Source organism: Tupaia chinensis, unplaced genomic scaffold (assembly GCF_000334495.1).
Source record: "Tupaia chinensis unplaced genomic scaffold, TupChi_1.0 Scaffold000147_1, whole genome shotgun sequence".
In the NCBI taxonomy this organism is placed as follows: domain Eukaryota; kingdom Metazoa; phylum Chordata; class Mammalia; order Scandentia; family Tupaiidae; genus Tupaia; species Tupaia belangeri.
In genome coordinates this window covers 1,309,292-1,323,424 of record NW_006159617.1, presented here as the reverse complement: position 1 = coordinate 1,323,424, position 14,133 = coordinate 1,309,292, and the positions used below count along the sequence as shown (strand labels likewise).

The window sequence follows — 14,133 nt, the reverse complement described above, 5'->3', positions numbered from 1 at the left end:
TTTCCCTGAAACATTTCTTTCTGAGTCTGCTTCCAAGAAACAAGACATGATTAGGGATGAGGTAATGGTGAGCATACATAAAACCAGGTCATAACATCTAAGGAAATAACTTCCTCCTCTCCCAAACATGTGTTTCACATGGCTTGCATTTCAGAACTTTAAACTATGGATACAGAAAATAGAAATTAGTGCCTGAAAGGTATTCTATTATTTTAATTCTCCTCTAAGGAGATTTATTTTAACTCGGATCCAGGTCCCAAACGAGAGTGTTAACGTACCTGTCATAGCCCAGAGGCTGAGGAGAGTGACCATTAAATTTGGGACTGCTTCTAGAAATTGTATTCCCTGGTGATACATTATTTATGCGCTGTAATACATTAAGTAATTATTTGTTATTCCATGCAAACATTTAACACCCACACAAACACTCACATTTGGACTGTAGCACACTATTTAACTTCTAACATAATTAAAAGTATGGTATCCCACATGAGCAAATGGGAGTAACAAGGGAAAATTGCAGACAAGATAAGTGACCATGGCACTCTCTCTTTATCACTGTATCTTAACTACAAACCATACAGTATATTCCATAACGGGTACTCTGCCTCTCCAGATGTGCCAGAACTGGCAATACCAGCTCCCTTGAACTTTTGTCTTCTTGAACCATAACCTGGCTTAATGATCAACTCTTCCCTATCCAAATATGGCAGTGGAATCATCTGCTTAAAACGGATCCCAAAAGTGTGCTAAGAGGCTTTATGGCACCTGTAGTCTGAGGCCCTCACAATTGCAAATGCACTAAGCTTGTGTCTGTTGGACAGTTGAAACCCAAGGCCTCTCTTTCTGAGAATCTCACTATCAGAAAGACTACACGTTGTGTCTGAACTCACCCCCTCAACGGGAAACACCCTCTTTCTCCTCTCAAATGGACAATACAGTTTTCCCTCCATGGTATTTTCTACTTTTCCTTTTATATTACTACTACCAGCCTGTACACATCCTAATTTCCCACTGCATTATAAACTCTTCCAAAGCAAAAATCAGATCTTCTACATCATTTTCAAGTTTCATAGAACATTGAACAAAAGACTTGGTTAACAGGGAGGCATGTATTTCTACAGAGGGGGCTATTTCCTAGATTGGAACATATTGCCTTCTCTTATTTTATGAAAAGAGTTTCTCGTTATTATGGGGATCTATGTATCATTTCTTCTAAGAATAACATGATTTTCATCACTTTTAAAATATTCTATCACCAGAAAAAAAATATACAATACATAACATCATACGGCATACCAAGGATCGGTTCAACTTGCTGTAGCTGTTTTCAAGAGCACTCCTTAGACCATCATTACTGTCATGCAGCTTCCGGTTAGCTGTTCTACAAAGTGAAAAATAAGCAAATAGACGGACAAAGAAAGCATTTGTGGGGGTCAGCAAGGCTACTTTCTCTTCAGGCTGTGATGTTCAAAATGTAGAAATACCACCTTTTGAAATTTTCTATTACTTCCCTTCAAACCTCATAAACTGAGATCATTCATTACTCGAAAAGTACAACAACCAAACAGGTATCTTCCATAAGGTCTCGGGGCATTTTAGGCATGAATTGGCTGTGCTGTGGAGCTCATCTTCCCTCAGATGGATCCACTATTTAAAAACGTTTCATCCAGGTCTTTGCTCCCTGAATGCCTGAAGCTGGCGCATACCGGTGGCCAGGCCTGGGCAGCAGGTGTTCTGCCTGGCTTTGTTCTCCAGGCTACCACTACAGCCTGTTCTCAGTCTGGTGCCATCTCTCCAGGAACCGTCATGTGCCAGGTGAACACTTGGATGTTGACCTCAGACAGATCGGGGCTCAAATGCCAACTCAGGTCCAGTAGTCTCCCCTCAACCACAGTCTCACTTTCCACAGTTTCATTTATCTGTGGTCAATTGCGTTTCAAAAAATGGTGAGAAAAGTACAGTAAACTATTGAGAGAGAGACCACATTCATATAACTTTTATTAAAATATATGGGTCAATCTTATTATTAATTATTGCTATCAATCTCTTACTGTGCCTTCCTCTAAGACAAAGTTTACCATAGGTAATGCATGTGTAGGAAAATATATACTACACATACATAGGGTTTCGTACTACCCATAGATTCAGGCACTCCCAGGGAGTGAGTCCTGGAACTTAACCCCTTGGATAAGGGGGGCTCTGTACTTACTTCTGCATGGCAACAGAAGTCCTTTAACCTGGCAAGAATCCAGCACCCAGAATGAAGATAATAGAAGTCCCCTTGCCTTGCAGAGTGGCCCATCTTTCCCTGCTAAAAGTGGGTTCATTCCAGCTTCACCTCAGCTCAACCACCATTTCCACCAGGAACTAATTTTCCTTCCTTCCTTCCTCCCTCCCTCCCTCCCTCCCTCTCTCATTTCTTTCTTTCTTTCTTTCTTTCTTTCTTTCTTTCTTTCTTCCTTTCTTTCCTTTCTTTCCTTTCTTTCCTTTCTTTCCTTTCTTTCCTTTCTTTCTTTTCTTTCTTTCTTTCTTTCTTTCTTTCTTTCTTTCTTTCTTTCTTTCTTTCTTTCTTTCTTTCTTTCTTTCTTTCTTTCATCTTTCTTTCTTCAAATAGATTTTTCCATAGAGTACATGCACTTGCCAGGGAGAGGAAAAGTAAGAAATCATCCTTGGGAAAGGATGGCCACACCGCAATCCCATCTTCTCCACTCTTCTCTTGGGACTTTGGGCACCCATGCCCAGGTGCCTAGCATGATTCTCAAGCCACTAGGTCCAGGATTTGCACAGAGGAGTTAGCCATGTGGGATCCAGCACCTTACTCATCATGCCACCTGCTGGCCTCAGGAACACTTTCTTGATCTTTTTGGAAAGATCAAAGCTCCTCCTATGGGGCATGTACCTCTCCTTTGCCTCACCTCCCTCGGTTGGCATCTTATGTTTGTTTCTATTATTACTGATTGGTTTCTGTCTTCTAGACTGGCCCTGTAAGGACAGGGATATCTTTTTCTCCTATATGCCATCCGATCCTTAGCTCTTGGCATATCTGATCCATCAAAAGTGTTGATGGAAAATATGGTGAATGAATGAATTCATAGAAATACTGTAATCAGTCAACTCTATAACTTCCATAGTCGAGACTAATAAATATTTGAAATGGCGAAAGAATAAATTGTCAAATCTGACCTTACTACCTCTTGGGCAACTAAAACCAGAGGAAAATACAGCATGAGTTGAAGAAAAAGAAAGGGATAGGGAGGTCTAGGATTTTAGAGAAGACCCTCAGAGGATGGTATTCTGTACCTCAGAACAGTTGACAGAGTAGGTATCATGTTTCTACTTTAGAAAAAGTAAAAAAAATTAAAAACTAAGAAAAATACACCTCTAAGTAGGCACAATAAATTGAGAAAGAATGACTGCAGAGGCTCAGTTTTATGGTAGTCAGGAACATGAGAAGCCTCATAAACTAAAGGTATGGAGTTGCAGAGAGAGCTGAGGCCAGGGCTATTAGTACGGAGGCATGATATAGACACAACCAGGCGTGTCACTTGACTCGCAAAGACTTTTAGAGAACTGTTCCCTACTCCTGGAGTCTGCATAATTTATTCAGGACTAGAAGAACCAGAAAGTTGAGTGGATATACTGAAGGCACCACAGCGAGAGGAAATGCACGGTGACTCGCACACCCCGTCTTCAGCAAATAGCAACTCCTGTTTTACATGGCACGTGTTTGATTAACAATAAATAAGTAAAATGTAAATATAATGAATGCTTTATATGGAACTTACTGGAGTATTTCAATTTGCCTCTCAAGACTATTTCGATCTTCTGTGTATTCTCGGATTATTTCCAGATCCCTGTAAAATTATGTTTTACTTTTTAATGAGAATTAGGTGTCAAGACCTGCCTGACTTAAATCTACCCTCCCAGACCTTTTTTGCCTCTTTCAAACATATGTGCTTGGGCCAGCAGTTAGCATAATGGCTATGTCACTGGACTCCCATGTAGTCGACCGCGGTTTGCGTCCCGGACCTGGTAGCTTAAAACTCACGCCGGGCGCGTGTGCATGCGTGCCCAAGATCCCAAGAGGAGAATGGAGGAGAAGGGATTGTGGCATGGCCATCCCCCCGGGGGGTGATTTCTTGCTTTACGTCTCTCTGTCTCTCTCTGTCTGGCGAGCATACGCGCCCTATAGGGGAAAAAAAAAAAAAAAAAACTCTCCAAAACATATGTGCTCTTGACCACACTTCTCTATCTTATCCATAGTCCTGCTCTGTTCCTCGTGATATCAGCTGCATCCTCCACGAACATACCCAAAGTCTGGGCTTCCTTATGCGAGGTCCCCACTTCTGACCCAGTAAACATGGAGCTCCTCCTCAACCACATCTCAGCCCCCACCAGCTCTCTCCTCCTCAACCTCATGACCAGGCTCTGCTCCAGGGCACCCGCTCCCAGGCAGTCATAGTAAACAATGCCTTCAGTCCTCTAAACTGTCTCTCCTCCTTCTAAACCTCATGTAATTCCAACTCTACCTCTTGTCTCCTTTCTTGTAATTCCTTCTCTTTCCCCTGCCTCACTCCCTACTCCTGCTCTTCCTATGCTAAGAAATCTACACAGCATGGCTTCTTGGGCTGACTGGAGAACCACTCAGGCTCAGCAGTCCCTTGGTTGCTTTACTATGGAAGACTGGCTTCCTCTGCTCTACACTCAGAACAGCTGTCACTCACCACCAGCCCCTATTCTCCCTCCACCACATTCTTAGGCAAACAAACCCCATTACCAGCTTCCAAAAGCTCTTAGGCTGTCGAGTTTTATCTACAGAAACTTGCCCCTTGGCTCCCTTGATGATAAAGCTAGAAGTTTCCCAACTGTCTATAGGAATAAAAGTTCCTTAGGCAAAAATAACAGGCTCTTAGCTTTACCTAGGTTTTAAACCGTTTAATGTCCATTGTATAAATATCTAAAATGTTTTTTTTTAACTTTTGCTTTTCCATTTGAAATATATTTTTCTCCAGTGGTCTGACCACCTTTTCCCAAACCAGTCTTTTCTCGCCTATGTTCCTGCCATTGCTTTTGTTATCCCCTCACCTGGATCTCTCTGGGACTCTCTTTTCCCACTTGTAGATGGAGATGAAGAAAGTCCTTATCTCACTGGGCCGTCAGTGGACTGAATGAGTTACTACCAAGGAAGAACTAAGAGCAGAGCCTCGCAGACAGCAGTGCTACCCCTTGATGTTGTTTTAGTTTTTGATGGTGCCACCTCTGCTGTCTTTTCCTTTACTAACACAGATCTATTATACCCTACACCTAAGTTCATTTTAAGTGTCTCATCTCTAAGCTCTTCACCTCTTCTGAACTAAAAGAAAACTTTTTTTTTTGAGAGCTTTTTGCTATAGGGCACATGCGCTCACCAGAAAGACAGAGAAAGCAAGAAATCACCCCCCAGGGGGTATGGTCACGCTGCAATCCCTTCTCCATTCTCCTGTGGGGATCTTGGGCACACACGTAAACCCACCCGGCATGAGTTTTAAGCCACGGGGTCAGGGACTCAAACCACAGTTGACTAAAAATGGGAGTCCAGCAACATAGCATTACGCCAACTGCTGGTCCCTAAAAGAAAACATTTTCTGTGATCACATGGCAATTAATCTAAACCATGACACTGCTGGTGGTATTGTTTCTGATATTCTTTGGTTCTCATATTGTTTTAACTCTGTAACTTTTTGCTTATTTTTCTCGACTAAATCTGATGTTCCAAAAGAGCAAAAATCATCTTTTCTTTTTCATATGTTCTAAACTCCTAATCCCTTATTTAGATTAGGGACCTACATATAGTTAAGTCCTTAATAAATACTTTACTGTTTTCCATTATAAGAACTTAATTCTGATTCAAGTTTGCAAACAAAAAATGAGGTACAAGGGAATACACACATATATGAATATCTATTTTATATTTACATATCCCTATGTAAATATCCCTGTGGGTATATATACATATATCCCTGGCACATAAATACATGTCTGAGAGAATGTGTGTGTGTGCGGGTTTACAAGTGTGCATATGTATTAGGTCTCATGTTTTTAATACCATACTGCAAAACTAAGGCACAGAAAAATAAAATGACTGGCCTAAGATGTCTACTTTTCCCTTCCTTATGTCTTATGATCAGGATTCCTACCTGCAAAATACTAGAAAGATTGACTCTTGACACTTTAGATATATTCTTCTAGCTCTCAGTTCATTCAAATATTTATGAAGTTCTGCACTGTCCTAAGTACCCAATAATTAAACTAATTATTGTGTTTTAAAAAATTAGAAATACAAAAAGTCCTACAGTGAAAGTAAAGAACATCTTTGCAAAGTTAATACTGCTTTTTTATTTATTCCACAGCTGAGCTTCACTCACATGAATAATCGTCTGGATGAACATTCCACTAAAAGAAGTAAAATGCCAAGTTTCATACCTTTCAGCATTCAAACTCTGATCAGCATAATCACTTTTCAAGGCATCTAATTCACTCTGAAGAAAGGCTATGCTTGTCTGTGCCTCTAAAAGATCTTTCTTAACTTTCTGGTTTTCCTAGAGAAAAAGAACAGTGTAGGTCATCAAGTTCAGAATGTCTTTTGCCTGGGAAAAATGAAGTGGAATGCAATAAAACCCTCCCACACACCACTCCCATCCTTCTGTGGTTCTTCAAATCTTTCTGTTCAAAGAACGTCAATTCAAAGTAATATGAAACTATTATAATTGATTAAAGTATTGAAAAAGTAAATCCTCAAAGTTGTTCATTATTTCATACTTGATATCTGGTGCCAAACTATAATAGTTGAGAATTTATCATGATGTACTTTAACACGTTATTGGCAAATTAACTGACACCAAACATTTGAACACCTGCATTACTTAATGAGAGCTATAAAACCACTGATAAACACTCTGTGAAACTTCTGTTCCACAGAAGTTCCAAGCAGAATGGCTACTTTTTAAACTAAGTCTTCTCACTTCACATTTTTACATTTTGTACTCAATAATAATAAACCTATGTGGCTAGGAAATTTCTTTCTTTTTTCTTTGTATTTTTAAATACTCAATTTATCTTTACTTTCATGAAGTGAAAATTACAGAGCATTTTTTTTTCCACAGAGGACTTTACATTCTTTTCTCTGATAAAGTTGCTTCCCTTTGCTTCTCCCACCCGCCCTCTACCACCCACTCTCTCCTACCCACTCTCCTCCCTTACAGTCACCGGGTCTACACTTATCCTCTCTACTATCATGTCTTTGGACCTTTGAATTTATGCCACAGAGTGCATACATTTGGTATACATTGAGTCAAGATATGCAGTGTGTATCTTTCAAAGTCTGACTCACTTTGCTTAACATTAAGTCCTCTACACTAACCCACTTTGAATCAAATGATAGGATCTCATTGTCTCTTACGGCTGAATAATATCCCATAGTATATATATGCCACAGTTTTTTAACTCAGTGATCAGTTTTTGGACACTTAGGTTGATTACATGTTTTAGCAACTGTGACTAATGCTGCAATAAACATGTGTAAGTATCTTTCTGTCTGAGTGTTTTCCTATCCTTTAGGTAAATACCAAACAGTGAGATGACTGGGTCATATGGTAGCTCTCTTTGTGCAGAAAAGAAAGTCTTTTAGTAAGTGGTGCTGCAAGAAAAGTGGAACTGGACCCCTATCTCTCACTATTAACAAGCTGAATATGGACCAAAGATTTAAATGTAAAGCCTCAAACTATAAAAACACTAGTAGAAAACTGAGGGAAAAAAATTTTAAGACACTGGAGCAGGCAAAGATATCTTAAATCAGATCTCTAAAGTACAGGCAGTAATCTGAAAAATTTACAAATGGAATTACATTAAGCTTAAAAACTTCTTCACAGCAAAGGAAACAATAATTAGATTGAAAATACAACCCTAAGAATGGGAGAAAATATTTGCACATTATTCTTCAGAGAAGGGATTAATAACCAGAATATATAGGGGGAACTTAAGCAATTCACCTATTAAGAAATAAATAATCCAATTTGAAAGAGGCATTTCCCCTATGCCAGCAGGTGGCACAGTAGTTGGGTTGCTGGATTCCCACATGTCCAACCACAGTTTGAGTCTTGGACCGGGAGGCTTGAAAAAAATGGCATTGGGCCCATGTGTATGTGTGCCCAAAATCCTAGGAGGAAGAATGAAGGAGAAGGGATTGCAGTATGACCTTCCCCCTTGAAGAGGTGATATCTCACTTCCTTTGGTTCTCTCTGTCCCCTTCCCCTCCCCCCAACAAATAAGCATGCCCTATGGCAAAAGCCTTTTGAAAAAGTGGGTGGAGAGGGAATGAACTGAAGAGACAACTCTACAAGGAAATTTCTCCAAGGAAATTTTTAAAAAATAAAAACAAGCAAACAAACAGAAACAATAACAATCATTGGAGGCTTCTGGTTTAAGATGGTGGATCTGCCTTTTTTTGCCTCCTGAAACCCCATTCACATGAAATATCAAAATTAAAAGAATGGAAGAGGTGCCCATGACCAGTCAAGTGATTTAAACTTATTTCTAAGAAGTGGGATCTGGATGGAAATATGCTGTCTTAGAGAAGAGAATGGGGAAAAGGCAGTCCAGAGCAGAGTGCTGGAAACTCTGTAATAGAACATAGAGGGAGGCAAGTGACCAGGTCAAACCTCAAAAATTGGAAATGAGAAGTGGGGCTTGAAATAGAAACAAATACTGTTTATTAAGGCAACCCCTAAGTCCATCCTTCTTTCACCCTAGCAAAAAAAGTCAATAGATATCCAGAACAGGTTCTAAAGGCAACAAGACAGAGATTGAACTGAATGCCTCCTATAGAAAAGCTAAAGCTTCTCTCTAAATATGCCTGCCCAGCTCATTCTGGTAATTGGGGTCCCACAGTCTAACTACCAGCTCCACACAAGAGTTCCTAGAAGACAACCTCTCAGGGAAGAGGCCTGAGGGCACACAAATTTTACTGGTTTATTACCTAGTCACAGGAATTTTGCATCAGCTATCTAACATCATCAAGCTAATTCTTCACTTTAAAATATGAACAGATCCTCAAAGGTATTAGGGAGAAGAAAAGGCAGCCAGACAGACCTAAATAAATAAATAAATCCAGGAAAAGCCTATTTATCTAGACAAAGTTTCAATAATCTGTAAAAAGAATATAGACATACTTATATATTCAAAAATTGAAAAAAACTATCACATACCCTTTCTGAAAAACTTCTTTAAGGATGTACTACAGCAAAATGAGGATGAAAACAAGAAGGAGGAAAATAGTAATAAGCAAAATTTGCAATTCAATGAGAAACTCAATGAAAAAAAAAAACCCAGAATGACTAATGGGCAACAAGATTAAAAAAACAGACCAATAAGAATTGAAATTTAAAGAATCCAAAATTGGTATTCAATGTCATGCTCTTTAGATCTGGTAAGATGTGGCAAAATTTGAAACAGGTGATATATAAAGGGAATTCATTGGACTATGAAGCTGGGAAACTTCTCTTTTGAGTTGTACAGGAGAGAAAGAAATGCAATCTTGATTCACTTCTTCGCTCCAACATGGAAAATATTTAGAGTCATAATAAAAAAAAAGTTATTTGCTTTTAAATTTTGGAGTCAAACTAAAATCAAAATAAAGGAAACCGTAACAACAGAACAGATGCAAATGTTATCAATTCTGACCACAAAAAAATGTAAAGTTATGGACAGCAGAAGATGTAAAAAGGAAAGGAAGAAAGGGAAGAAAGAGCAGAGCAATAATATCCTTATCTTGCAAAGCCAGGGATACTGACGAGTGAATGTTAAAAGAACGCAAAGTTAACTCTATCATGTAAAGTGTAAGCATGTTTTCATTATTTCAAATAAAAAAATGAAAGATAAAATCCTTCATAATAGATGGTAGTAGATGAGGAAAAAGCCTACATTAATATTATTTTGCTCAAAGGTGTTTTAAAGACTTTCTCTAACTATAGTGTTAATTTCTCCTTAAACTTCTGTTCCTAGAACACTGAAATAATGGCATGGTTATGTTTATGTAGTCTAACAGAAAATGGATTTTTTTCAAGTGAAAAGTTGATTCTTACCATCGACAAATCATAAATCTGTTTCTTTAATGCGGCCACATCTTCCTTTTGACTTACGTGCTTTGATTGTTCTTCTAGCTGGAAGAGCAAATAAAGTTGTGTGTTGAAACTCACTTTACATTGCTTTGATCAAATTTAGGAATATCCTTGAATATGCATATGGGATTTCTAGAAGGCTTCAATTTTCAACATAATACCACTTTATAAATCACTGAACTGCATACAATCCATAAGGATTTGAAGATTTATTTTATAATTTAAATGTTCAGAAAGAGGCTTTATTTTTATTTATCTTATCTGATTTGATTTGTTAGAGGGCATCTACAATCACCAGAGAAACAGAAAGGAAGAGGAAGAAAGCACCCCCAATGAGGCATGGTCATACCGCAATCCCTTCTCCTAAGTTTCTCCATCCTGTCAAGATTTGGGGAACACACACACATGCATGCGTCCAGTGTGTTTTTCAAGCTGTCAGGGGTGAGATTCAAACTGCATGGTCAGCCATGTGGGATTCAGCTCCCTTAACCACCAGGACCAGCCCAGAAGTTTTGCTCTTAAATGAAATTTCTTGGGAATAACTGAAAAGTGCTTTTAGGAAACCATTCAACTGTTAAGCACCCCAATCCTTCCTTTCTATACTATGCTGCATATGAGTCCAGACCTCTATGTTATCTTAACACTTTCTACCTTGTACAATTATTTATCAATGTCTTACATCCCCTATTAGAGTGAAGGGATTTTTAAGAGTAGAATTAAGAGTAGAAGAAATTTATCTATATTCTTCTATATTTTATTTATGGTGAGTTTAAAAATGCTTATTAAACATTAAGGGCAATAGAATCTAAGTATGACGTGAAACTAGAGCCATATGCAAATGGTTCTATAAATACATATACTAGCCTTAGCATTACCAGATTAAGTTGATTCAGGAGCATTTACAACATAGAGAACAAAAACGTCTTTTCTACAAACTGCAACGTCCTTGAGAATCCTGAGGACTTGTGGGTGCCCGTTTATGGACTGTTCACACATTGTTCATAATGCAGTCCATGTTTCCCAGAGTTTAAAAGTCCTCTTAGTCTGCACTTCTTTCATTCTGTCAGATGGTATCAGTCCTCTGTTGATACCATCACACACTATATCTTGACTGCCCCTGGCTGACTGTCGCTGAGAAGAGCCATTGATTTTAAAATGCGTTCTGACTTCAGAGAATTAAAACTGGTGGGAAAAGGAGTTTCTCAGACTTAGTGGTATAAGTTAATGGCAATGTAATATATCTGTAATAAACTTTTTTTGAGAGGGAGATTTTTGCATGTGTGCTCGCTGGAGAGACAGAGAGAAACAGAGAGAGATAAAGTGAGAAATCAGTCCCCAGGAGGGATAGCCATGCCACTATCCCTTCTCCTCCATTCTCCTCTTGGGATTTTGGGCATGCATGTACACGCACCCAGCATGAGTTTCAAGCTACCAGGTCTATGATTCAAACTGTAGTCAACCATGTGGCAGTCCAGTGCCTTAATTATCACATCACCTGCTGACCCCATATCTGTAAACTTTCACATGATTCTGTAGGCTTGAATGTACTCTCACATAAATTATCTTATTGTGTTGTCCAACAACATATCAGGCAGGTAGGGAGTCTGGGAGACGTGAGAAAGCACAAACTGTGTAGGGAGACGGCCTCATCAGTTCTCAGCTGTGTGACTTTGGATGGATCATTTAACATCTCTGAAACTCAATCTGTCTATAAAAATGGGACATAAATGGGACATTTACATCTTCCTCAGAGAAAGTCTGAGAATTAAGGGGTTTTTTTATTTTTTTTATTATGAAAAAGAGCTGAGACCAGCAGTTAGCGTAATGGCTATGTCACTGGACTCCCATGTGGTCGACCGTGGTTCAAGTCCTGGACGCGGTGGCTTAAACTCACGCCGGGCACACATGTGTGCCTGCCCAGGATCCCAGGAGGGAAATGGAGGAGAGGGGATTGTAGCGTGGCCATTCCCCGGGGGGAGGGGGTGATTTCTCACTTTCTGTCTCTCTGTTTTTCTTTCTTTCTGGTGCGCACATGCGCCCTATAGCAAAAACTTCTCCAAAAAAAAAAAGAAAGAAAGAAAAGAAAGAGCTAAATAAATTGTGAAGTTAAGAAAATATCAGTTACTACAGTTTACCAGGAGAGTTTGTTATTAGCCTCATTTTATGGATTAGAAGCTGAAGGTCACAAAGGTGAAGCTGGTACAGTCTTCACAAGGTCTCAGGTCTCATCCAGCCTGAACATAGCCTTTTCTGTGCATGCCACTTGGTATTTATTGTAAGCAGTATTGGGGCTAGAAACCTTGTGCCTCTTCTTGCATAGATTCTTAGTCTAAAGATTTGGGGAGTCACAAAAATAAGTAAGGACAGTAATTAAGAAAATCTATGACTCTGGCATAAATAGAAGATTAGTTCCTTCAGTTCTGTAATATAAGCATAGTAGGTATGGTCTAACGAATTCTGAAAAGTAAGTATCAGGTTAACATAGATGATAATTTTCTAAGAAGGCTATTGGGGGAAATACTTAATCATCCCAGAGGTTCTGACTGCAGTAGCCTATGCAATACAGTTAAATGTCAATTAACCTCACTGTCACTTTAAGGGATGATTATCTTTTAATGATTCACTTCCATTTTAGCTAGGATGCTTCCATTAGTTATGGAAACAACCTACATACAGAAAGTGACTCCAGCCCCACGCTGGGGCCAACAAAGTACAGGCAGGTGAGAGACAAAACATCACTTCCCTACTCTGCAAATGGTATGTCAATTTAGGAGCTTGAAACCAGTAATAATCACTTCCCTACTCTGCAAATGGTATGTCAACCATTTGCAGAGTAGGGAAGTATGGTATGAAACCAGTAATGGTGGGTACGGGTATACCATGGAACTCAGCTACAAATCCCTCTGTTCCCTCAGTTCCTCATTCCAAATATCTGTCAGCATATTACTGAGTGAAATGGATCCTGCTCCTTAGAAATGAAGCAGAGGGAATGGCAAATGGTGTGGTGGTTAAGGCACTGGACTCCCATACAGGCAACCATGGTTTGAATTCCGGCCCTGGCGGCTTGCTTTCTCGCTCTCTCTCTCCCTCTCTGGTCAAATTGAATAACAATAGTAAAAAAATAAGTAAAATTAAATAATTCTAAAAAGAAAAAAAAATTTTAAATAATAAGGAAACAAAATAAAGCAGAAGCTAAAACCCAATCACATCTTTGTTCATACTTCATCAAGTTCTTTCTGACCTCTTGCTGATCAGGGGTTCCCCTGGATCTGGAATTTTCTAGAAGAGCCAATATTCATTTCACTTAATACATATTCAGGGAATGCCCACCACCCTTGCACTAAGCTGAAGGCAATGATACAGGGACACGCAGTGAAGAGTGGCAGTAGCACTATCATGGGGCAAGCAGCCACTGCATCCAGGGCACTCGGGTAGTGAAGATTAAGGAAAACACACTAGAGATGGATGGACAACTGTCCAAGGGGCCAGAAATCCCTATTAGATATATGCAGAAGACAGGAAGCCTTGGAAACAGAAGAGTGACTCACGGGCCATTAAAGTCTTTTCAGGGGCTAGCAGGTGGTGCGGTAATTAAGGTACTGGACTCCCACGTGACCAACTGAGATTTGTGTCCCGGACCAGAAGGCTTGCTTTCTCACTTTCCCTCTCTCTCTGTCTCTCTCTGGTCAAATTAAAATAAATAAATTAAATTAAATAAATATACATTTTTAAAAAAAGTCTTTTCACAGACTACAATCTGAGTCTGAAATCTAATTCAATCTACCACTTCAATATGATTCCATGTGGTTTTAGTTACCACATGCACGGGGATGCTGAGGCTGTTTGGAAAGTCTAGCTGACACATTTACCTTTTTTAGCTTTTTTATGGTCACCTGCAGATCTCCTACTTCTGTTTCATACTGACGTCTGAGGTCACTGAGGGCTTCTTCTGCTTTGCGTTTTTCCTTAAAGAGAG

The 14,133-nt window shown here is 39.3% G+C and overlaps 1 protein-coding gene across 1 annotated transcript in view; it reads right to left on the bottom strand.

Annotated features, from left to right (window-relative positions):
• RASEF (RAS and EF-hand domain containing) overlaps positions 1–14,133 on the bottom strand; it is a gene marked incomplete at its 5' end in the record, with an annotated part of 95,368 nt that overhangs the window by 31,064 nt on the left and 50,171 nt on the right. The window contains 6 exons of the mRNA XM_006145509.3: positions 279–367; positions 1,300–1,384; positions 3,789–3,857; positions 6,466–6,581; positions 10,122–10,199; positions 14,027–14,122. Of these exons, the coding sequence (XP_006145571.1) occupies positions 279–367; positions 1,300–1,384; positions 3,789–3,857; positions 6,466–6,581; positions 10,122–10,199; positions 14,027–14,122 (533 nt within the window). The remainder of the gene's footprint in view (positions 1–278; positions 368–1,299; positions 1,385–3,788; positions 3,858–6,465; positions 6,582–10,121; positions 10,200–14,026; positions 14,123–14,133) is intronic.